This window comes from Girardinichthys multiradiatus, chromosome 10 (assembly GCF_021462225.1).
Source record: "Girardinichthys multiradiatus isolate DD_20200921_A chromosome 10, DD_fGirMul_XY1, whole genome shotgun sequence".
In the NCBI taxonomy this organism is placed as follows: domain Eukaryota; kingdom Metazoa; phylum Chordata; class Actinopteri; order Cyprinodontiformes; family Goodeidae; genus Girardinichthys; species Girardinichthys multiradiatus.
The window spans coordinates 19,231,930-19,258,127 of NC_061803.1; the positions used below are offsets into that span (position 1 = coordinate 19,231,930).

The following is a 26,198-nucleotide window of genomic DNA, read 5'->3' on the forward strand; positions in this document are numbered from 1 at the left end:
ATTATTTGAAGGATGACGTTTTTTGTATTAAAAACACTTTTCTTTTATTGGTCGGATGAAATATGCTAATTTTGTGAGATAGGAATTTTGGGTTTTCATGAGCTGTATGCCCAAATCATCCGTATTAAGACAATAAAAGACCTGAAATATTTCAGTTAGTGTGCAATAAATCTAAAATATATGAATGTAAAATTTTCATCATGACATTATGGAAAATAATGAACTTTATCACAATATGCTAATATTTTGAGAAGGACCTGTATATGCACAAAATGCAACCAGACCAACAATTACCAAAGAACTTCGTGTGGAGTTTTATAACTTTGCCTAATAAAAGGGTCAATTTGAAAGTGTCATAGATATGGTTCATTTGAAGTTTTGTGTAAAAAAGTTGAAAGTAATGCTACATACATAATTTCTTGCCTTCATTTTATTATGATAATATCAAATAGGACAAACTGAAAAAGTTGGGTAATTACAGACAGATGACAAAGCAAGTACATATTCAGCACAAGAAATATATACATTTCTGGCCGGACAGTCTATGTGGTAAACATTTAAATTAGCTGTGCTGAATTGCAGGTTTTATGCTGGATTAATGGCACTCTGAATTCAATGCAGTTATAGTCCAGTCTTTGCTCTCTCTACACAGAAAATCGTAGATCTGTTTTCCTGGTTTGGAAAAACAAGCTGAAGCGAAGGAATATTACTGGGTGATAATAATGCTTTACAAACCATTTTAAACAGTGCATCATTTAGTTTAAAGCGGTTTCAACTTGGTCCACAAACCCTAAAAGGAATGACTGGTTTAATGTTAGCATTTGGTCTTCAATTTAAATATAAATATAATCTGAATTCCAATATAAAAAATAAGGCATGGTTCAGTTATACAAAAATGTTTTCCTTGAGGGATTTTCCACTATACAAAAAGAATTTATGTAATAGTTCGTAATTTCACAATGAAAGCTGCAGAGTGACGACACGGCAGCTTTTTGATTCTTAGAATATTACATAAACATAAGAATGGTTATTTAAAAAGTGTCTTTGTGCAGCTCCATGCATATTTTCCTTTGTTTTAAATAGTCTTGACATCGATGAGACCACCGTGCTGAGTCCCCTGCCTTAGGGTCTTGATTCCCTGTAGCTTTTGGCCGTGAAGAGTGAAACGAGACCAGGTGGCCAGCTGGAGCAGGGCACAGGTGATAGGCACGAACACCAACATGTAAAAACAGCCCAGGCGGAGAGGCGGAGTTCCTGAGTCAAATGAAGACACAGTATCCTTCACGGGTGACCTCTGGAAAATATCATAACCTGGGAAGAAAAAACCCACCGTGAGGAAAGCATGATGTCAACAAAGTGCAAATTCCAATCTTAAAATGTTTAGAGAAGCTGAAAAATAGACACAAAAGATGAATCATAGTTTAACTAGTATCCGTGCTTAACTTGTAGGAAGCCAGACAAAAAGAAACATTTCTTTTAAAACTTGATAAACACTTAGTACTTTACAGGAAAAAACTGAATTAGTGAATTAATTTGTGTAATATTTTAACAAAGCTGACTTGCAAAAGTCCCAGACGCACAGTAATACATTTTCAAATCTTTATGGAATCATACTAGATTGTCAATCCTCTATACTGTAACAGTTTCTTTTGTTCAGGATTTTGTGGTAGCAATTACAAGATTACAGATCAACCTGACCATACTAACTGCTAAAAGAAAGAAAAAAAAACCACACAAAATATTACTATATTATGTAGTTTATTATTATTGCTCTCACTGGTGTCCTAACAAAAGTTTTAAGGACAGTCGAGCACCTTTCTGTAGGAATAAGGTTAAAATATTTGCCCTGTTGAAACACCCAAATGTGTCCAAGTTTTAAGCATCCAGCTGTTGATTTCAGAAGAAGTTTGGAGGTAGTCCCACAACTCTATGCACTCCACTAGTAACTCTGGCAGCATAAAAGCCCCATAGTATGATGCTGTTGGTACAGTGTTCTTATGTCTTAACGCCACACCTTGACTTCTTTAAACATTCTTCTTCTAGTAATGTTGGCTAAACAGCTCAATTATTGTCTTGTGTTGGGGACATCCATTTTGGTCGGACCGACCGACAAGGCTGCACAGTTCGACATGCGTGGCTCAACAGACATCGCAGCTCTGACGTCACCCGGGATTATAAAACCTGAGGAAACCAAACTTTTGTTGCCATTTCCAGCGTGTTTCATGGGAAAACGCAACGGAGGCGCATATCTGGAGAGACAAAAGCTCAACGGCAAACTTTTCCCAAAAAAGCTTGAAAGATTGAAATCTGTCTGATACAAGAAGGTCAGAACTTTCCTAACCAATCGAAGACTGCCGACACTCCGGCACAGGTGAAAACCCACAGAGGTTTGTTGCCAAGGAGATGAGTTTTCCTCCTTGTTGATTCAGTCGACTGCAAAGGTTCCTCATATTTTCCCCGTTTTGGACAGATGAGAAGTTTACAGTTTTTGAGTTGATCACGGACGCGTGACACGCTGGTCGTCTACCAGCTGATCGCCGCATCAGCAAACCAAGAAGGCTGCCCTGAACAGTGGTTCTGCTCCACTTTCCAAATTAACCCAAATTGCACATTTTGTCCATAAAACTGCTGGTTTGATCTTCATATATTTTCTTTTATTATAATTTTTAGTAATTCTATTCCCTTCTGTAGAATAGTGCATATTTTATATCAGGGCTATATGGTCAATGAATGTTCACATATATAAAGAAAAGCGTTTGTGCTTAATTTGTGCAAGAGTGATTTATCTTTCAAAATAAGGTCAAAGTTCCCCCACGATCAGTGGAGCAGCTGATTAAACAGTGACATTTAGCGTGATTTTGGTTAATAATGATCAATTATTAATGATAATTAACTAATTTTAATTATTACATGCTTTGAGCCCATAATCACAACACCAGAGGACATCTCTGATTTCTATACATAAGCAATGATTTTTAGATAAGAAACTATTTTCCTGAATTATGATTTTTAATTATAATTTTTGATAAATATTCATTAATCAATAATCACACTCCTTACACTTGTCTGGTCATAAAACCTTTCTCCAGAAGGATTTCTCCATGTGGGCAGATCCAGATTTTGAAGCAGGAGGAGCTTCCTTATTAGCCAGCAGAATCTAGGCCGACATAAAACTGAGGACATTGATGCTAGTTAAACTGAATGTAGAATCTTAATTTTATCCCTTGTAAATTCTATGAAAAAAAGACTGAAGGTGTTTGTGGTGTAAATATTCCACCCTGGAAAAAGTAAAATTAAATCAAATAAGAAGTCCCAACTTAATCTAGTTTTCCACAGAACTGTATGTAAAACTCTTTTAATGCATATCTATTATTTAGCACTATTAGTATATAAGCAGGGGTTTCTCATGGCGTAACGTTATTTAAGGACACAGATTTACATCATTTTGTTTTCCTCTTGTAATTCTATATAATTCCTGTTCACACAAAGCAACTAAAAGGTTTCAGTAAAGTCAACCCACCACAGCAGCAAACAGCAAGAGCCTGGGAAACAATGTGAAGCGGGTGTACCTGTGTAAACACAGAGCAGCCAGGTGCCGATGAGCGGGGCGAATGTCTGGCCGGGTTTGGTCAACAGGTTGACCATCCCAAAGAGGAGAGCCGAGGCGGCCTGCTGACGTCTGTTCACCACAAAGTCCTCGTCAACCAGATCAGAAATGACCAGCTTCAGCAGCTTGCAGGTTCCCTCTGTAAACACCCGGTTACTGAAACGAAGAGGTGAACAGTTAGTATCCTGCCACAAGCTGGGACAGCAGGAATCCTTTAGGTGTCCCGGCACACGGTGTGAACTTAACACTACAGGTCACCGATTCCTTGTGTGATCAGCTTTAAAATTATTAAAACCAAACAAGCAAAGCAAATAAAAAGCACAAACTTTCAACAGATCAAACGATCAACTGACGGCCATACCTAGCGATGAAGATGCACAGCAGATAAATGTGGTCAGCCCCTGCAAGCAGCATAACCACACTAAGTCCCAGTTTGAGCATAAACAGCCAGCGGATAACCTGGTAAACCCCATAACGCTGGCACAGTGTCAGGAAATACAAGTTGTTCAGGTGGGGGGCAACGTAAGAGATCCCTGTGAGGGAGCAGAAGCAGAGCTACATCAAAAAAATATACTAAAAAAAAAAACAAACCTGAAAGCTTTTCAGACAAGGGGAGCTGGTATGTTAAACTGTGCAAATAAATGTAAAAATTATAATGCGTTTGGTTTTAATTGGGATTAAATCAGGAGCTTAACATCATCGCCAACTAAAAAGGGCATGCCAATCGAGAAATAAAAATGCAAAGCTGTCATTTTTAGACCAAGTCCTACAAAGTTTTAAACAAATTTTAAGAAAATAAAAACATTTACTACAAATAATCTATTTATTATTAATACAAGAACATTTGAAAATCTCAAGCACAGAAGAGGGTTCAGCAGTCAATCTACATTTTCTACAGGGTGATTGTCACATTGTTCTTTAGCCACTTCTTGAATCTGCCGTTTTATCTGCAAAAACAGGAACCAAGTCTCTCATTCAATTTGAAAGACCAAAGTAACCCCAAGTCTCACTTCAACATAATTAAAAACAGTGGCTCGCAAAAGCATTGACATCTCTTAAACTTTTCCACATTTTATTACAACCACAATGTATTTTGATTGGATTTAATGTGACAGACCAATGCAAAGTGGTTCATAATTGTGAAAGGGAAGGATATTTTTACAAACAAAAATGATTGAAGTATAGCATGCAGTTATATTCAGCATTCACCCCTACATGGCTTGTGCCAAATTGCAAACAGACTTCTTAAGGCTTTTTCTAACATCAGCTTTCTTCTTGCCAACCTTCCATAGTGATCAGATATGTGGAGTGCTGGGCTTTGGATCTCTGCAGCTCCTCCACAGTTTCCATTTGCCTCTTAGCGAGATGAGCATTAAATGAAAAGCAGCTATGCCTGCCAGTTTTGGTGTATAGTCATATCTCAGTAGGTCCTCAGTTGTGCTTTACTCTTTCATTTCCATATAATGGGTTGAACAGCACTCTGTGACACATTCAGAGGCTGGGATACTGTTTTATAACCTAAACCTGCTTTGAACTTCTCCTCAACCTTCTCCCTGTCCTGTCTGCGGGGTTTCTTTGTCTACATTTATTTAGAAATATCAGAATTAAAAGGGATGAATGTAAATGCAAAACACAGTTGAGATTTTTAGTTCATTTTTTTTTTTATAAACAGTGTATAATTTTCCTCCCACTTCACATTTTGTATAAAATTTGATATTACAAGTTTGTGTAGAAAAGTTCAATGGGTATGAATACATGTGCAAGGCACTGCATAAAAATAAATAAACAAACCCAACAGAATTTGAGTCCATGTGGATATTTCACTGCATTTAAATGTGTTTTTGGTTAAACTAGTTGTGCCATATTCTGCCTGCTTTTAATAAGAATTTAAGATCGTGTAATTTGTCCAACGGACCAAATGTTACCCAACATTGCAGGACATGCCAAAGTAAAATACAGGTGGCGCACATTTACATTGGACTTGGTGGGTCATGGCTTTAAAATGATTCATGTTCAATGTTCTCTGAGGTTTCTTTTGCTCTTGCTGTTGAAGGTTTGTGATGAATTTAATGAATTACTGAACTCCTACCGAGCAGGATAGAACCTGTAGAGGCAGAGATGTTATCGGACAAGAGATGTTCGAGGAAAAGTGGAAAGAAGTTGTTGTTGAAGTGGCAGTGAAACACCTGCAGAAGAAACAGACAAACAAGATAAATATTTATCTTTTGAAAATAAATACAGTATTCCATGCTAAAAAAAAAAGAGTAAAAATTGCTGAAATTTGCTTATTATATTGAAAAATGAAGAGTGATAAGACAGAAAAAAATATTTTGTTATTCATTTTTATTGTTTGGATGTTGGATCTTTTTTTATCTTCTTACCTGGATTAGATTCATGGACACAAACCACATGAAGTTTCTGTGCTTGGAGAGCTGTTTCAGATACTGTCCAATAGTGATGGGTTTCTGTGCGTCAGTAAATGGAGCATGACCAACACTTAGCCTGGATCGAAACACATAAAGCTACATTATTGTAAAAGACAAAAGACAAAAACTGGTGATCAAAATGCTTAAATGTTTTATAACTCTTACTCTTTTAGTGTTGACGCCTCATCTTGTTTTAGACGGATTTCCTTGTTGAAACGTTGCTGCAGTAGCCGAGACACAACAAAAAAGCCCAAAATGGAAAAAGCTGCCAGAGTCAAGCAAAACAGACGGAAGGAGTAGAAATCTTCCTTGTCCCAGACAGAATACGACAGGAAAACAGAGATGGAGCCCAAAGCGCTGAACACAGAGCAGTGGAAGTTGAGGCGTGTGCGGTCGGTGGCAGACACGGCGAGGTCAGCCAGCAGGGCGCTGTGGTGGAGGTCCACCATGGTGAGAAAACCATCGTACACACACAGGCACAGCAGGAACTGCAGGCCTGGACTGGCCCATGCCACCCAGAATGCCAGAAAGGACACAGCGAAGAGAGGGCCATTAGTAGAAAGGGCCTTAAGGCGCTTCAGCACCACCTCTGGAGATGTGATCTGAGAGGATGACCTGGGTGGAAAACAGTCTGAGTAATCTGCAGTGACCAGACAAGAGCTGTAATTTATTCTCACTTTCCTACCTATAAACAGACACACATTATCTACAATTACTCACCAACCGTAAAGAAAAACAAATTCATAATAGCAAGAATAAATAGTGCATATCCTGGCTGTGATGGAGCAAATTTTGCAAAGTAAATAAGAAACTTTTTTTTTTACTGTCACCACCTTCTTAATAAACAAAGCTGGTTTGCAGAATGACACAAATGCAAACACAGGTGGCAACCTGTTTTGACATGAATAACTGGTTTTCCTGTCACTGTAGCAGCGGATGAGAGAACTACATCACTAGACATCTACGGGCGAGCAGATATGGTCACAAATCTTTCAGACTGATGTTAGTATAGTCTGTTTGGGAAGAAGTGACATTTTTGGGATGACTGGAAAGTCAGGTAGGTAAAAAAAAACAACAACAAAAAAACTGGAAATTTACAAAGAACATGACTTGGCAAATTTTGTGATAATTTTAAATAAAGTGAAGCCAAAAATGTCACTGTGCTTCAAAGATTTGCGCCAACAATGTTTTCTAAGGCACTTTCTAATTAGACTAACATAAGTTTATAGTTATTCACACAAAAAGAAATAGTTGGCTTGCAGGCCAATGCATTGTTTTTTTCCCCAGGTTGCAAAACAGTACTTGTCAAGTACACCAATCCAGAATAACAATCAGAGGCAAAAGCAAGGCATTGAAAGCATATACATTGCCATAAAAAAGGTTTCATCCCCCTAAAGAGGTCTTCTGCTTTGCTTTATAGTCACACTTAAAAGGTTAAGATCAATCTGATTTTAATATGAAACAAAGATAACTTGGATAAACAAAATTATTTCACCTATTTAATGAAAATTGTTCAAATAGAACTGGTCCTATGTGAAAAAGTAATTGCCCCTCTAATAACTCGTTGTGCTTTGGTGGCAACAACTATCATCTCCTAGTTGTAAATGAACCTTTACATCACCATGGAAGAATTTCAGCCCACTCTTCTTTGCAGAATTACTAATTAATATCCGTCAGAATGGAGGATTTTTGAGCATGTGACAAGAATTGGATTTATGTCTGGACTTTAACTAGGCCAGCCCAAAACCTACATTTAGGTGTTTGTAGAGCTATACAGAGATGGACTTACTGGTTTCAACAGCAGACCAGTGTGACATCTGTGTGGCCCATCCACCTCATCCATCCGTCTATCATCTATACACATTTATCCTTGCAGGGTTACAGCTGTCATTGGGTGAAAGGCCGTTATACCTGGAAGCTCACCAGGTAATCACAGGGCAACAAAGAGACACACAGGGTAAACAAACATGCACTCCCTCCTAAGGGCAATTTCGAGTTTTAACCCAACAATCATGTTTTTTGACTGCAGGGGGATCTGGAGTATCCGTAGATAACCCTCATATGAATGAAGATCACATGCAAACTCCATGCAGAAAGACCCAAGGCAGGGATTGGAACCCAGGACCTTCTTGCTGTGAGGTAACAGATGCACCACCATCCACCTCATGCCAACCCAAAAAATGGATCACTGTTTAAACTTTGCTTAAAAACACCATTAAACATTCTTGTTTTGTTGTTATCTGTTGAGTCACAAGAAGACCAGGCACTAAATATTCTGAATTTATTTCTGCAGAACAAAACTTTTTAAAAAGAGAAACAGACACTTACTGAGGAGAGCTGAGGAAGGAGCGGTCACTCAGCCAACCGAAGAGAGGGTCATTCAGACTGTTCCAGATAAGAAATACAGTCTGTAGAGCAGCATGAGAAGAAGATAATTAAACAGCAGTAAACATATCAAATCAGAAATGTTAGATAAAAAAACCTTTTTAACCAATATGAATAATAAACTGAACTTGACTGCATTGTTTGATAACTAAGATCAATTAAAATGTATGTGACGGAGTTGGAATCTGTCTGTATGATTGGATCAAATTGACTTTTATTTGTAGAGTGCCTTGAGATGACATTTGTTGTGATTTGGTACTATATAAATAAACTGGACCGAACAACTTCCTCTCAGCTTTGTTTTCAATCATGAACTCACCTCTCCCACCCAGAAGGAGATTTTATCAATCTTGTAGATGGACACAAACGTCTCCACATAATAAAGCAGGAACACATTGTGGAGGATGGATGTAAAAAGGGCCAGTGAGCCATAGAGCACCGCAGTAGAGAAGACACTCTTCCTGAAGCCCCAGACACTCCTGCCCATCCTTTCCTCTCAAGTCCTTTCTTTGAGCCAAGCTGTTATCATCATTACCTGAAGGACTCACGTTCACAAAAACATATCCTGAAGAAAAAGAAAAAAATCAGTGTAAAGGGAATACATTTGTTAAGCTTTGATAGCAAATTTTTCTAATATCTATCACAAAAGACTAAAGAGGCCCCAGTCAATCTTTCAAAGTTTGAAATGTGACAATTTTGTTTTAATCGACACAGATCAGTAAACACACAAACCAACACCATGTATTTTCAAGCTTTTATACATATAAGGGGCTTTGGAACAACTACCTCCACCAAGAAACCATTTCTCTGTTACGTGTTATGGACCTTAGGAAAAAAATGCAACTGGCCGAAATCAGAATCGTCAGGTCACACATCAAAGAAAACCGGGCTGGTTAAAGCGTGATCAAGTCTTTAGAGCAGACATATTCATATTTCTGCTACAGCATCAGCTTAGAGTGCATGTCAAAGGTATTCAGGTCTTCCATTACAACATTAAGATACCTTGTTGGAATTCTGTGTTATAGACCAGCGCAAAGTAGTGAAAAGAAATTGATTAATGCTTTTCTACAGATTTCACAAATAAAAATCTGAAAAGTGTGGCGTGCATATGTATTCAGCCCGATTTATACTGATACCCCTAAATAAAGTCCCCCAAAGTTTTGAAGGCACCTCAGTGCAGGTACATCTCAGCTCATAAAATGCACAAGAATATTACTGGCCCTGTGTTTCCGCATACTTGAATCAGACTAAAGGAATGATACTTGCATGGCAACGGGACAATAAGCACTCATTAAAGTTTGTTTAGCTGTGAATAACTGTTTCCTTTCCCACCAGGCACAGCCACTTCCTGCTGAGTTTCACTTGTGTTTGTTTCTGCAAACTACTGTCGCTATAAAAAGCTGCTCCACTTCCCGGTGTGAAAATAAAAGTGAAGTCACATGAGTGTGTTTTCTGACAAAGCCTTTTTGCTGCATCTCTTTGCCTTCAGGCCTCATATTTAACACTGGACTGTGAAGGTTCAACACAATGTTAAAATGACAAATGCTCTTCACGTACTGTAAAACAAAAGGATAAACTTCATTCTTTAGATCAACTTTTTTTTATTACTGATTTACTTTATTTCAACCAAGAGAAACTCTGCTCCCCTAATGCAAATCCTGCCCAGCTGCATTAAGCTCTAACCTTTTTCACTTCCCTTTTTGTCTAGTCAAGGTAAACCCTCACTCTTGGGGAAATAATTCACTTTCTTACCCCACATTTAAGTAACGCAAGTGCAAACCTTCCTGGATCTGAAAACATCTCATCACATCTCAAGCACAGAAAACCTGCAACAGCTTAAAGTAACTATTTCAATGTGTGATGTATTCTGTCTGAAATAAACAACAGAGCAGTATTAAAGCATGGCTTTAAAAACTTGAGATTTTGATCACAGAGAGATAACACACTTTTCAATAGGGAACAAAAAAGCTCCCCCAATCAAATCTAAAACATGAATTCTATCATATCAAATCAGTCTGCAGAAAGACAATACAACTGTTTAAACCTTTGCAGAGATGTTTTCATTCTGGGGGCAAATATACACCTGCTGTGTACTCTAAAAGCCAAGGGACCAGCCAGCGAAGCAGGAGCTGATGAGACCAGATCTCAGAACACAGGGTTCTGTGCCTTTTCCAAGTCAATCATTATACTTTTCCAGACTAAAGTTTACAGTCAATTTTTTGAGCTCAGGTTTTTAATATGGAATGTACCGGTTCAGCGGATTGGGTGGATGGACGGGTGGATGGATGGAATCCCACTGGGAGAGCCGATAATCATATTCCTCCTTCAAACGTGAAAAACACAAAGCTAAAATTGCAGTTTTTTTTTTTATTAGTTGTCTTTTAGAAAAACTTTGCATGTTGAACTCCATGCTTAACCACCAAACTGTGTTTTTATCGTCAGTGATCATTTTGTCACAAAATGGATGGATTTTATCTTAAAATGCATCCTTTGACTAAACATGCAGTGGTTATTTATTAAAATTTTATTTATGACTTTATGAAAAAAAAAAGAAAAATCTAAATTTCAAACTCCTGTTGGACTCCTTATCAAGATTGAGCTTTAACTGCTTGAATGGTAATCTGGTCCTAATTGTAGATTCCTCAAACCATGAAACAAAACAATGCTGAAATTGGCTTCCAATGTTCAGATCGTGTGTTATAGGGCCACTTAACCTATTGTGTGGCACCTAGACTAAAATAGATCAGCTCCATTTCAAAATCTCCATCTCATGGGCTTGTAAATACAAACTGAGCTATCAGACACTACTAACCTCTAAAGGATTTGGATACTTTGTGAACAGTACATGGTATATTTATTTACTTTTAAGTAGTAAAATGGAGCTTTCTTGATTTTTAAATGAAAGTTGTTAAGTGAGTAAGTCAATAATAATAATTAAAAAAAATTGTCATTTACATTTATATCAATGTAAAATCTTCTGGAAAATGTATGGAATCATTGTTAGATTTCTGTCCTTCAGGAAATGGAAGGGAAAAAAAATCTGGACAAATGAAAGATTTCCCCATGCATATCCAGACCTTTGAAAATTATAAAAGCAAATTCCATACTTATCAAGACTTTTAAAGACTGCAGAGGAACTCGGTACTGTTGTCAGTGTGGTGGTCCTGCTTTATACTTTTCAGATATTTGTGCCACCTAGATGAGGCAGCTACTCTTAAGAAGTTAAGTCATTTTTTGGTGATCCACGTATTAACACGCTTAAATGATCTTTACAACAACGTTACAATTCTCTTTGTAAGCAATACTGGAGCAATGGATAAAAAACGCCGTTATTACAGAAACAGGAAAATACGGTGTGTGCACTACAGGTGGACGTGTCTAAAAATAGCCCTTACATTAAAAGAGGAAAACAGACACATATACCTCTTTTGTAGTCAAGTCAGGTTTATTTATATATTGTACTCCAAAAGCTTGATATTCTTTCTATTACCACACTATAGTTGGAGGTTGTCTGGCTAATTAACTAGCTCCACGAATTGTCTCATAATAAAATGATTAAAACTCAAACCACAATATTACTTTTAAAGTTTATTCAGCAGATCAGTAACAGCTGGCTCGTTCAACGTTAATCAGTTTGTTTAACGTTCTGATGCTAGCAGCTATTAGAACGTTAATCAGTTTGTTTAACGTTCTAATGCTAGCAGTAGCTGCTAGCATTAGCTACTTGGTTAACGTTACCAGGCTGTAAGAAAACACATTAACCACCACCTTCAACAGTGCTAAGAAATGAGAAAATACGTGTTGCGTACCGACAAAAGAAGCCGCTGGGTATCCAGACCGAACACACCGACTTTGTATCGATGCCGGGTAAACAACTGCCTCGTCTCAGAACCAGGGAGCCCACGTCATGACCACTTACTCGTTTATTCACACTAATGACGACGGTAGTGGATCACTGAAGGGGATTCCCAGTGTACGTGACGAACAGATAAGATCCGCAGCGCCACCAACCGGCAAGCGCTAATAATAACAATAAAAACAGTATTATATGTTATTTTGACATTATTATTATTTTATTAGGACAAAGATCCTCAAGATGTCGCAGTTCACCAGCTCAACCCAGTCATGCTCGCCACCTGTTTATTTGCGGGTGCATTTTAATAAATTAGAAAAGAAAAATAAGTAAATGTATTTTAGTTATTCAGTGCAATAAGTGAAACTTAAGGATTTCTTACAAGCAGAGTACAATGTTTGTTTTGTTAGATTTGATTATTATTGTTTATAGCTAATGCAAACTCAATATCAGTGTCTCAGAAAATGTGGATATTATATAAAACTAGTCAAGAAGGGATTTTCAATACCGAATTATCAGCATAGTGAGAGGCATGTTCATGCCTTGTACAGTGTATACACTCACTATTTGATTAATTGCATCAGGGCAACAGGGTGCCATTAGCATGGGTTTATAAACAGTGTGACTTAGAAAAATACAAAATAATGTTCTTTTTCATTGGCACTTTTTAAAGTATACAGTGTGATTATGTGCTAAATTTGACAAAAAAAAAAAAAGGTTTGGGAAAATGAATCGAAAGTTTCTTTAAAATTTGGAATTTTGAGTTTGAAAAGAGGATTTCTCAACAGCTCTACCTCAAAATCTAATATGCCTTAGCAACAGGTAAAAAAAAAATGCAGTTTGTTAGCTCTATGATGTTTTGTGTGTCATTCAATCTTTTACACAAGTGGTGCTTTTATTGAACATTGCTACAGTGTTTGATCATACAAAAAGAAAAGAAATACATTATAATTAGCTTGCATTTCTCACAGTAGCCTGGCCATTCAGCACATTGACTGTCAAGTCCATTTGGTTTTTAAAGTTGTAATTGGAACATGGTTTAGTTGGGTTTAATGTCATTCCTGGATCCAAGTTTCAACATAAGAGCTCAGAGCATCCTCTTAACCATCGATTGTATTCAGTGTAAAGGGTGCTGAAGACAAATCCACATCACGTTTTTCAGATTTTCATTTGTTAAAAAAAAGAAAAGACAACTTTCTATCAATGGTCCCACTTCAATATTATGTTCTCTTTCATGTTGATGTATAAAACGAAAATCATTTGGTTTGTGGTTGTAATGTAAAAAAAATTACAAATCAAGTTGAATACTTTAGCAAGAAAATGTATTTATTAAAAGATTGGAGGTCAAAAATAAATCTTAGCATGATTTTCTTGCTAAAAGATGTTGGGTTATTACCACTAAAACGGCAAACACTGTAAAGACACTTAAATAAACACAATAAATATTTTATAATTAATAATAAATTAATATCCTAATTAGACAAAAATAAGTAAGAGTATAATCTTCAACATCTTGTAGCATCTTCACTAAAAGTGATTATTATTTGGTTGTCAAAACCTGCTCGTAGAAAAAGTATTGGATTCTTTCTGTTCGTCTATTCTCCTGCAGGGGCCAGTAACACACCAGCCACCTATCAGACATTACTGTAATACACCACTATGTTTGGCTCCAAGGGACACAAATATCATTTTCAGAAACATACGTGGCTTTGTTTCTTATCTATATTTTTTTGTTTGTTTAGTTTCTCACCTGCTTCATGTTTTCAGACAGGTTCTACTTAAAATATTTTCTGATTCTACAAGTCTGGCAGTTATCATTCTGTGTGTGGCTCCAGATATTGAACTCAGCTTTCCAAATAAAATGTGGTTAATCACAATTAATTTATGATTTAAAACATGTCCAGGTTGGGTTGGATAGCTTTTTTCCCCTAAGACATGAGAAAACTCCATGAAAACAATATTTTGTAGTTACTCTGGTTATTTTGGTCTAATAATAAAATATGTTTGATGATTTAAAGCATTTACTACTTAAATTAAGTGTCAATGGATAGGGACTGTGAGCCAGTTTTATTTAGCCTTGCAATCTTACAAAAGAGGTTTTCACAAGCATTGACAATTCTGTCAAAGGGGGTTAAAATTCAGTGCAGCAAAGAGTGTAGCAGGGTGCACCAACTCCATGGACTGCAGTTGCATTAAAAGCTATAAAACACTTGGCACTCCATGGCATAACTGACAAGTTATATAACTGATGTTATATTTTTTTATTTTGCAGCTGGTGCGCCCTCTTCCTAATTGCGCCCTGGGCCCATATCAAAAACAGCCACTGGCAGCAAGTGAAAAGAGCTGTTTGTGTGAGTGTCAAAGTGTGTGTGTTAAAGAGACAGAGAAAGAAAGAGAGAGAGAGAAAGAGGGGGGGGGGGGAGCATGTGGTAATATTTGAGCAGTAGGTGACTGCAGCAGCAGTTCGATGTTTCACCGCAAAGAGGACAGATCAGGATTCTGTTTTTTGAGACCGAAACAAGGACATTTACGGCAGGTGAGTGCGTCCTAACTGCGTCCTCATGTCCTACAGGAGCGTCTCATTAAGCTGCGTTAGATAGTTTACTGCCCTCTGTGCAGCTGCTCTCTCAGGTGAAGGTGAATGAACTGTGCGCGGTGCCGTTTCTCCTCTCTCGGTGCCGCAGTTTGGGTCGCACAGGAGCGGACTGGTTCCAAATAAGATGTAGCTGTTATTCAAAGTCTTATTTTTGAAAATTGGGTATTCGGATGATCCAAAAACTACTGTCAAGTTGTGTCGAAGGTGTCGATAAACACTCTCAATTCGTAAGTTAATATTTACATCTGGTATTAATCTGGGGTAGCCTATGTGTAGGGGATGTTCAGCTGGGGAAACGTGTCGACCTTTTATTTAAAGATCAAAAAAATCAAAATGCAATACTAATATACTATGTAGTTGTACTATGTGTTAATTTATTGGTATTACTGGAGATAAGGAAAAATAACCTCAAAACAATGAGTTGGATCATATTAAATAAATTACATGTATTTATTATTGAGTTTGAGCTATTCTGATCCGGCTCATTTGTCTACGATAAAAAAATGAAGCAGGATTTGATCTCACATTAACCTCATAAATTTGTAAATGTGTAATATTTAAAAATCAGATTTATTCAGTTGTTATACCGACAAGTAATCCTTCTTTTTCTTAGATTTGTGCAAAAGCTCATTTTAAAAAGCTTAAAACATCCAGTGTCTTGCACTAGTTTCTATACTCACGTTACGAGCACAAACGTCACTGTACTTTTATGTGTTATTGAACAACACAGATTAATGCATAATATTGAGGTTGGAGAATTTGATACATTGTTTCCAACTATATTCATAACTAATAAAAATCTTAAGTGTGACATGCATTTGTTTTCTGCCTCTTTTTCTCAGAGACCCCTTTATTAAAGGAAACAAATTACCTACAAAAGGCACCTATAAGTAAATATGGTCCACCTGTAAGTAATTTAACACTGATACAGCAGATCAAGAAGAGCATTAATCAGAGAAGTAGCCAAGAGGATCAATGTTCCTTTGGAGGAGCTGCATAGATCCACAGCTCGGGTTGAAGAGTCTCCCAGCTGGACAACAATTAACTGTGCACTTCACAAATTGTGCTTTAATGGAAGTCAGTTTTAAAAGAAAGCCACAAGAAGTCTGGCTTGCAGTTTGACACAAATTTTGCAGAGGACACAGCATATAAATTGTTATAAAATTATTAGAAATTGTTTAACACTTCACTGTGCAGAGATGTTTTTGAACTCAATGATTCTCTCACATTTTTTATATGGAGCCACTGTCTGGTCTCAGACTGGTCAAACTATACTCAAACCAAGTCTCTATAATCAGGCTTTAAAGGTTTTATATCAAAAGCCAATCAGATTCCATCATTGTCACATTTTGGCCAAATTCGGCATTTTAGACTTTACTAATTTTATAAATTATAATCTTTCAAAATTGATTTTTAAGTGTTTACATGGATATGCACCTACACCATTAAGCGATTGCATACAGAGACTGCAGGGCAATAGCCGATCTACCAGAGCGGCTTCAGATGGAAATTGTAAGGTCCCCTTTCGAAGAACCACTTTTGCTCAAAGTGCTCTGTCCATGAGAGGAACTGCAGTTTGGAACTCACTTCCTGTTGATTTAAAGTCTGTAACCAGTTTCAGTACGTTCAAAAAACAAACAAAACTCTGGTTATGTCAAAAACAGAATTGTACTCATTTTTGATGTTTTATGTTTCACTGTTTGTTTGTTTGTAGATGTTGTCAACATTATGTTGTGCTATTTTAAATGACTATTACTTTAATTTTTAGGGGTACTTAAAAAAAAAAAGCCCTTCTAGGGACAAGTGCTGCGAATTAGTTGTTGCTATTGCACTATGACGCAAACATGGGACTGCTGTTTTGTTCAGTTGGTCTATGTCAATGTGTGTCTGTCCCTATCAAATAAACGTAAATAAATAAATAAACATGTTGAAGTTGTTCTGCTCAGATGAGATCAAAACAGATTTGTTTTATTAGCAAAACACTACATGTAAGAGAGAGCCAACACTGCACCCTAAACACATGATTCCAGTAGGGGAACATGGTGGGGGCAGCATCATGATGTGGGGATACCTTTTGTCAGATAGGGAAACTGGTCAGAGTTGATGGTGAAATGAATGAGACTAAATACAGGAAAGTCCTGAAAGATAACCTAAATACTTAAGACTAGGACACAGGTTCAGTAATTAAAATCTTCTCCATAAACTTTAGAGACAGATAAAAGAGAATGCCATTGAAGTTGATGAACTTGTTACATGTGTATAGTTTGTATTAGAAATTAATGAATAAAGCTGATACTTTAAAATCAATCATGTGGCAGCCCATAAACTAGTAACAGCAAAGCAATGTCTGAAAAATGTTAAAGCATTGCAAACTAAGTGTGGACAATCACAAAAAGAGGAATGCAGTGTGAGGTTAAAAGTTTTTCTTTTTATTTTGTAATGTTTTTGTTGAATTTGCCAAGTCAGGCTTTCCAGTTTAACAAATCATACTGTTTATAAGCTGTAGTCTTAAATGGAGGAAGTTTTGAGAAAGATCTGTCATCCAGTATAAGAGATTAATTAAAACTCAGAGGATTTTTGGTTTTGGGTGCGTCAGCTCCCGAATTATCAGTGACCTTGTCCTTTGGAGACACCCATTGATTGCAATATTTCTTTATTTTTTGTGAATATGTTGCAGGACCCTACCAAACATTGTTTTGCTCTCATTACTTGTATAGAGGATTTCAGTAAATTTTGATGTCAACATTTCTTTTTCTATTTCAGCAATTGATTTTAAATTTGGAAACTTTTTCCATGCAGAGCAATATATTTTAGGTCTTTATTTCTGTAAATTTTGATCCTTATAGCTTACAGGGAATTTCTGTTTCTCAGAAATTTAGGATATTATAGAAAATCAATGAAAAGGATTTAAATTCAGAAATGTGATTTTATGGCATACACCGTTATGGGGGAGTCATTGACACCCTTCACAAGGAAGTTAAGCTATAAAATCATTGCTCAAGAAGCAGGCTGTTCACTGTGTTGTATCCAAAATATTAATGGAATGTTAAGTGGAAGGAAAACTGTGGTTTAAAATGGTTCACAGAAACAGGAGAAAAAAAGACTGGACTTAATGCAGACAAGATAAAGGGCACTATTAAATCAACCAGAGCGTTCTTAGCACCTCAGCAGTGTCACAGGCTGATCACCTCCACGCCACGCTACACCGAACAAGTAATTCATGCAAAATGAATCCAAACCGCGTATTGATTGCATGGACATACTCTTCAGTAAGCCATTAGTTTAATGGATTCTATGTATATATTATGAGTATATTGTAATTTTCTAAGCAACTGAATTATGGGTTGTACTTTTTGGGGCTCAAAAAGTGCAAAAAAGTGGGGAACTGGGGCTGCACGGTGGCGTGGTTGGTAGCACTGTTGCCTTGCAGCAAGAAGGTCCTGGGACCCCTGGATGGGAGTCTTTCTGCATGGAGTTTGTATGTTCTCCCCGTGCATGCGTGGGTTCTCTCTGGGTACTTCGGCTTCCTCCCACAGTCCCAAGACATGCCTGGTAGGTTAATTGGTCTCTCAAAATTGTCCTTAAGTGTGTGAATGAGTGTGTGCATGGTTGTTTGTGTGTTGCCCTGCGATGGACTGGCGACCTGTCCATTGACTACTGGAAATAGGCACCAGCTTCCCTTCAACCCACTATGGAAGAAACGGTATAGAAAATGACTGACTGACTGACCGACTGACATTTTGAATCAAACTCCTGAAATACACAAGCTTTTTTTGACGGTGCTCTAAGTTACTGAGATGCCTTTGTGCAAAGGAAATAATTTATATTTATATCCTTAATATAGTGGAGCTGCCTCACAGAGCGAACCCACTAATTATTTTGTTATTGAGCGAGAAATCACATTTGTGCGATTCTACGCAGTGCAATGCTACATAACTGAATAAAAGCACAAAGGACTGCAGGTGAGTTCTGCATGTTGGCAAGAAATGCTCCCTTTTTGTAGTTGATCTCATATGGGAAAGTCAGGTGTTCTCCAAAGCGTCTTTCTCTGGCTTTTGAAGATAGGTTTCGCCGAAACCTTGCAAACTCTTTGTGCTACAAAGACAATTTATGTTAGAGCATTTGCTCTAAAAAAATAAAACGGCATGGACCAACTACCTCTGAAATTAGGTCAAAGTGTCCCTGCAGATCTGTTCAGCTCTGCAAATTAGCAAACAGGAAGAAACTGAGTAAAAGGCGTTCAGGCCATCCTTTGCTGCCTTTATGTTTGATTCCTCTTTTCTGCTGCAGTGTCACGTTGTGTAATTTCCAAGGCAGATGTGTTTACCTTTCTCCTTGTAGAGTAATCATGCAACAAATTGTTGTCAGGAGCTTTGCGAACAGATCACACAATGCCTGTGCAGAAGTGTTGAGACACTGGCGTGCTTGTTGTGTGCTGGAACAGCTGATGGTGAAAACCATAAGAAAGAAGCTTTCCATCAGCATTTAGTTACCACTGTTGCCCCAGACTGTGGCTCAACATTTGGCCTGATCATCAAACCAAAGTCACGTTAGTCTGCTGGTCACACTTTACATGTAATGTCGAAAGGATAAATCTCAGATTTTTACATACCAAAGTTTGTTTACAGGTCTTGGAGGACTGTAATGCTTGTGTGAAAAGGCTTTTGGCTGTACATGGAGTTGTGTGAAGGCTGAAAAAATATTGTCATTTGAATTTGAAGTAGCCATTTAAAATGCGGGCTGCACGGTGGCACAGTTGGTAGCACTGTTGCCTTGCAGCAAGAAGGTCCTGGGTTTGATTCCCAACCAGGGGTCTTTCTGCATGAAGTTTGCATGTTCTCCCCGTGCATGCGTGGGTTCTCACCGGGTACTCCGGCTTCCTCCCACAGTCCAAAGACATGCCTGTTAGGTTAATTGGTCACTCTAAATTGCCCTTAGGTGTATGAATGAGTGTGTGCATGGTTGTTTGTGTGTTGCCCTGCAATGGACTGGCGACTTGTCCAGGGTGTACCCTGCCTCTCGCCCATAGACTGCTGGAGATAGGCACCAGCTCCCCCGCGACCCACTATGGAATAAGCGGTAGAAAATGACTGACTGACATTTAAAATGCAAAGAAATCAGCAGTCAAATTTCAAAATTGCCTTAAGAACAAACAGCTTCCAGGTGGGATAATGAAAAGATAGAAGATCATAAGTAAATGTTCTCTGATGGTCATTATGGAATCTTTGCTCAACTTTGAACCAATGTTCATTTTATGGATGTATTCCAGATGTTCAACTGCATTTTGTTTTTTTAACAAGAGTACACCAAACTTTGCAGTAAGATTTAGAAAATGTTGTGTCTTGTGAAGGTTCTCTAAAGTTTACACTTCACAAGATGTAGATAATTTATAGAAAACCTTCATAGACTATTTCCTGATAGTTCCCAGAAGTTTGCATTGACACCGTTAAAAAGTATTTCCAGGAAACACTTTTGGGAATGTTTAGGAGGTTCTGCAAACATTAGAGAATCTGTAACCTTTAAGAGAACGCTGAGTTAACATTCCTTAAAATTAACAAAAAATCTGTAATCTGTTAAACTCTGAATTTCCTTTATGGGACCAATAAGAAATGTTCCCTGGAAGATTAGGTTCAGAGAAAAGATTTAGAGAACATTCAAGGAATATTTCCCTACACAATCTGTAATCTGTATACATTGTGTAACCTTTAGGGAATCTTCCCTTAACATTTCTTGTACTTTGCGCTGTCAATGTTAAGACTGAATTTCAGGGAACTATTACAGCGTGTTCCCTAAAGGTTCTCTAAAAGTCACATAATCTGTAAAAGCTGTGAAGCCTATAAAATATTTACTCTGTTATACACCGTGTAACCTTTAGGGAATGTTCTGTGAAAGTTCCCAGAGGTTTGCACTGTCACTGTTGAAACTAACCTTCAGGGAACCTTTAGGGAATGCTCCCTAACATTTTCTAAAACTCAGAGAATCTGTATCCTTGATAAATATTCAGGTTCTACAGTGTGTAACATTTAGGAAATCTTCCCATAAACTGGCATTGTCAGTGTTGAAACTAACCCATAGGGAATTTTTAGGAGACGCTCCCTGAGGATGTATACACTTTGTAGAGTTCAGTAAATGTGTAGATTTAAGATCAAGGTGTAAAGAAGTTACTCTGGTGACATGTGATGGTTAAAATGCTTTGCATAGACACATTTTCCTTGAATTTGTCACGGCTCACTGTGTTTAGCTAAACCCGTCACTCACTCTTCTGGCGACTATCATTTCCCCAGTTAGTCTCAGAGCTTAACACCCAGGCTGCTAACAGAAAGGTCACCAGCCTTATTGGACTCCATGCTGCATGAGCTTAGCAGTAGGCTGATAGACTGATCTGGGCTGTCGCCAGTGTCACCCTTGAGCAGAACAAGATTCACACAGTTGACCCTTTGATCAGAAGCAAAAAACATGCAGCCTGGCGGTGATTTTTTTGATGGCTTGCGGCCTAATCTCCAGATTAACCATCATGCTGCTCCACCATGCACACAGCTAATTAAAAGATGAGGTTTTGTTTTGCAGCATCACATTTCAAGGAGAGCATTATTTAATTATTAATTCTTTCCAAAGTAATAACAGTGCCTTTGGTTAATTGGTTGTTATCACAGTCATGATTCATACTATCTGCAAGGAATTGGCATTTCAAGCTGTCACAATAATGTTCATGCATGACATGTTTTCATTAGATTTTATACTGCTGGTTGAAAATCCTGTTGAGTTTTTTTTTTATGGTGATGATTTAATGCACACAACAATACACAAACCAATGGCCATAGGTATAGCTTCAAAGTATCTATTTTCAGCTTCTTCCAGGTTGCTTTTGTTCCCTTTCAACAGACAGCACTATGCAAAAATCTTTATTCATTTCTACTTATTTTCTTTATTTTGGTTCCATGAGGCAGGCTTTTCTTTCAACATTCTTAGCTTTATGCTGTTTTTTCGCTCATTTTCAGTCCAGCATCTAAACATTTCAAAGTAATGTTCCCTGTTTTGTTTGCAAGGCAACTTGACACTGAAATATGAGTCATTCAAGTATAAAGCTAGTGTTGTGTGCACACATTAAAAAGAATTAAGCACAGAACAATTTTGTGTTGAATCTTTGAGGGTGTTGCTACAACCTGCCGGTCACAAAGTGACAATTTAGTCATATTTCTTTATTTCAACTTATACAAATACTGTAAAAAACACAGTTGGACAGAGAAAATTACATATTAGCACCAACAAGGTGATTCCCACAGATTAATAGCTTATAACGGTGTATTCAGTGGAGATGATTCATCTCTCAGGTCCTGTGTCATCTCCTTCTTGGAATTATTTCCTGTTTCTCAAAGGCATGACTTTGCCATATGATGTGACTAAAGAAATTACACTCCCTTTAATATTTAGGTTTTAATGTATAAATGACCTGATTTTCATCAGGTTTAAAAAGTATATAAGCATAACTCCATATCAGATATTTCTTCATGTCATTACTTATTATACAAAGATACAAAGAAAAACTATGAAAATTAAGCACATCCTAGAGACATATATAGTACAGTGCCAATCAGAAGTTTATGTTTATTTGCACCATTCTTATTTCAGGGTTGAACAATTATACAACAAGCAACTTTAATGGATTTTTAAAAGAAAAACAAGTTTGAATATTGTGCAGTTGTTCTCTAATCCACACTGGTTCAAAACTCTGCATACAGGCACAAACATATACATATACCACAACTAATATTAAGTTAAATTTTCCTTAGCAAATTTCCAACACACCTTTTGTAGCCAAGCCTCTGGCAAAATTCTGGCTGGGTTGTCGTAAATATTTTTGGAAGAGTCAAAAAGAAGGCTTACAAACCAAAGGACATTGTACCAACCAGAAGGTTGAAACCTGGACGCAATGGGTATTAGCACTATGCTCAAAAGCAGGGTCTCCGGTAGGAAACTAACTAGTTAAATAAGTTTTATCTTTTGTGTCAAGAAGAGTCAAATATCAAGCCTGAATTATACAGAGAATGTGGTTTCTCTGGAACTTGCTTTTTTGTCATTCTTTTGTTTACTATCCTTTTTTTAAGCATACACTGCATGACATGCTTTCATGGTCAGGTACAAGGACTGGGCTGGACTGAAAATGAATGAAAAACTTGGAAAGACCTTCTGAAAGCCATGAAAAATTTTAAAGATCACAGGTGCTACTTGGGGAAAATATTAAGAAATGAAAGATGGTTTAAAATTGTTGGTTATATATTGTATAAAGTAACGTCCACAATTATTCATTCAATTTGCCAATTTAAATTAAAATTAACTTTTACTCAAGTAAGAATTAAGAAGTTTGTTTCTGGTAGAAAATGAGACATGCTCCTCCAAAACATAATAAAACAAAGCAACATTTTCAAATAAAGTTATTTCTCAGTTTCTTAATGCAAATTTTACAGACGTGTGAATAATCTTAGGCTTACATCTATACTGTTAAATGCACTACAATATTTTGAAATTCCACAAAAAAGTAATTCAATTCAGTTTATTTATATAGCGCCAATTCAGAACACATGTCGTCTCAAGGCACTTCACAAAAGTCAGGTACATACAATCCAATTAATCATAACCATTGAACAGTGCAGTCAGATTCAGTTATTTATTCAAATTGGATAAAAAGTTTTTCTGTCTAAGGAAACCCAGCAGATTGCATCCAGTCAGTGACTTGCAGCATTCACTCCTCCCGGATGAGGATGTAGAGACAGTGGACAGTCACTGGCGTTGACTTTGCAGCAAACCCTCATACTGAGCATGCATGTAGTGACAGCGGACAGGAAAAACTCCCTTTTAACAGGAAGAAACCTCCAGCAGAACCAGACTCAGTGTGAGCGGCCATCTGCCACGACCGACTGGGGGTTTGAGAGAACAGAGCAGAGACACAAAGAGAACAAAGAAGCACTGATCCAGGAGTACTTTCTATGGGAAGGAAAAGTAAATGTTAATGGATGTAGCTCCTTTAGTCGTTTCACCTATTATATGTATTTTAATGTATTTGAAAATTACATGAGGCTTTGTGCGTGCTGTATTTTAAGTAACTGATCATGCTTAAATAAATGAACTGCATGTTAAAGTTTTATTACTGAATACATCTCAGTAATTACCCTCATACAGTTGCTCTTTGGTCAGCAATGTCCTAATGTTCAAGTTCCACCTCAATAAAACCAGTTAAGAATGCTAGATGAATTCACACTTTAAATATACTCTTTTATCTTTTCTATCCCTGCACAGACGGACTGACTGGAGGACAATCGGAGTGGAGTGTGTGTTTGTGGCTGGAATGAAGAAACACACACTTCACAGACTCTTGCATTTGTATCCAACAAATTGAGCTCCACATTGGACCTGGGTCAGTTTGGTAAACATGGGGGCCCAGAAATCAATTCAGCCCCTCTTGATCTTGCTGCTGATCCTGATGCTCCTCAACGGGCTGTCTCAGCTTTGGGCATTTCCCTTCAGCCCATCACTGGACCTGGATGTCACTCCCAGAACAACTGTCTTCTACAAAGGTAGGTGTCAAATATAGTTTTTCTGTCTTAGTTTTGATGCTTAACATACATGTTTTGAGAGACATATGGAGTTGAATTCAGTATATATAGTGCCTTGTAAAAATACTCAGACATCTGGAACACATTGCAGCTACAAACTTTCATGTTTTTTCTTGAGATTTTATGTGATAGACCAACACAAAGCAGTGCATAAGTTTGAAGTTGAAGGATAACTACACATGTTTTTCAACATTTTTACAAATAAATTGCACTCAGCGCCCTTTATTTGGAAACACTAAATGAAATCCAATGCAACCAATTCCCCTCAGAAGTAAGTAAAAGGAGTTCATCTCTGTGAAAATTATTCTCTCTGTAAAGGCAGCTTTTCTGTGAAGGCCTCAGAGGTTTGTTAGAGAACATTAGTGAACATACCACATTATGAGGACCAAGGAACACAGCAGACAGATCAGGGAGGAAGTTTGGAAAAACAATATTAAAGCAACATCCAAACGTTTGAACATCTTACGAAGCACTGTTCAATCCGTCATCTGAAAATTGAAAAAGTATGACTCAACTGCGAACCTACTAACATATGGATCTCCGCCTAAACTGACCAAATTTGAACTTTTTGCAAGATGTTAAGTGCGAAAGAAAAGAAAACTAACACGGCACATGACCCTAAACTTGGTAAAACATGGTGGTGGCAGCATCATGCTTTGGGAAGGTTTTACTTTAGCAGAAACATTCAAGCTAGTCATAGTTGATGGGAATACGGAAGAAGTTAAATATAGAGGAAGTGTGGAAGGAACATCTATTAGAAGCAGCAAAATAATTTAGATTGCGGTGGAGGTTTTACCATACCGGAGCACAATAATGTACATACATGTAAAAGAATGGTCTAGTCTAAGTCCAGATGTAAATCCCGAAACTAATCTCTGAACTAATCTTGAGCCATGTTAAAAGAACATTGGGCAAATATGATGAGCAAAGCTGATATACTCCAAATGACTTTATAATGCTATTGGTGGTTCAATAAAGTAATGGCATACGGGGGGCTGAATATTATAAAAGCAATGTATAATCTTCCTTCCGCTTCACAATCACTTTTTGCTGGTCCATCACATAAAATCACAATGAAATATATTGGAGTGTATGAGTACCTTTTCAGGGCTCTGAGTGTGCAAATGTTTCAAACTTTGAAAACCATCATGTTGTATTTAGTTTACAGTTACTGTAAAGTAAAAATATTTCATACGGCATTTTCTTTTTTTAAATGCAGCAAGTTACTGTTTTAGGAATGGTTCCCATAAATGGACACAAATTATTCACCCAAGTGATTTTTTACTAGGCAAAAAACAAAAGCCTCATTTCCAGTTTTGACATTTTTGCATGACTTCACTTTTTCCCAACAAATACATCTGGTTAGTGACTAGTTTTTTATACAGCTTGTTGACATTATTAAACCAAGGAGATATTGTGGCACCATAACACAAATGCACAGAGAAACCAAAAAAAAAACAAAAAACAACCTGACTGTCCTTATTTGTTGCTGCTGCTGCAACTGTCTTATCCCCTCCCTGTTAAAGAAGTGGCCAAGTTTTCGAAGTTGGCCCTGAAGACGGTTTCTTCATGCTCAGAGTCATTAATCGCCTCTCTCAAGCCCTGTCCTAGATCACATGGCTCAGCAAACACTTCTAATGAAACAATAGACGGAAGGCTTCCATAAAAGAGGACCTGAGCTCTATGGACCTGATTAGAATCAGTCCAGAAAATGCTGCTG

General features: G+C 37.4%; 2 protein-coding genes across 3 annotated transcripts in view; one reads left to right on the plus strand and one right to left on the minus strand.

The window, feature by feature from the left end:
* Nucleotides 1-412: 412 nt before the first annotated feature.
* On the minus strand, nucleotides 413-12,383 carry mfsd13a (major facilitator superfamily domain containing 13A). Its single transcript, XM_047377725.1, has 9 exons — nucleotides 12,228-12,383; nucleotides 8,738-8,983; nucleotides 8,362-8,441; nucleotides 6,199-6,648; nucleotides 5,989-6,109; nucleotides 5,697-5,793; nucleotides 3,969-4,140; nucleotides 3,570-3,763; nucleotides 413-1,311 (listed from the first exon to the last, which is right to left on the minus strand). Exons 2-9 carry the CDS (start codon nucleotides 8,903-8,905, stop codon nucleotides 1,076-1,078), a joined length of 1,518 nt encoding a protein of 505 aa, XP_047233681.1. The 5' UTR covers nucleotides 8,906-8,983; nucleotides 12,228-12,383; the 3' UTR covers nucleotides 413-1,075.
* A 2,321-nt stretch (nucleotides 12,384-14,704) lies between these two features.
* sema4gb (sema domain, immunoglobulin domain (Ig), transmembrane domain (TM) and short cytoplasmic domain, (semaphorin) 4Gb) overlaps nucleotides 14,705-26,198 on the plus strand; it is a 56,795-nt gene continuing 45,301 nt past the window's right edge. For both annotated transcript variants that reach the window (XM_047377985.1, XM_047377986.1), the window contains exons 1-2: nucleotides 14,705-14,807; nucleotides 24,162-24,439. In XM_047377985.1, the coding sequence (XP_047233941.1) occupies nucleotides 24,295-24,439 (145 nt within the window). In that variant the 5' untranslated portion in view covers nucleotides 14,705-14,807; nucleotides 24,162-24,294. The remainder of the gene's footprint in view (nucleotides 14,808-24,161; nucleotides 24,440-26,198) is intronic.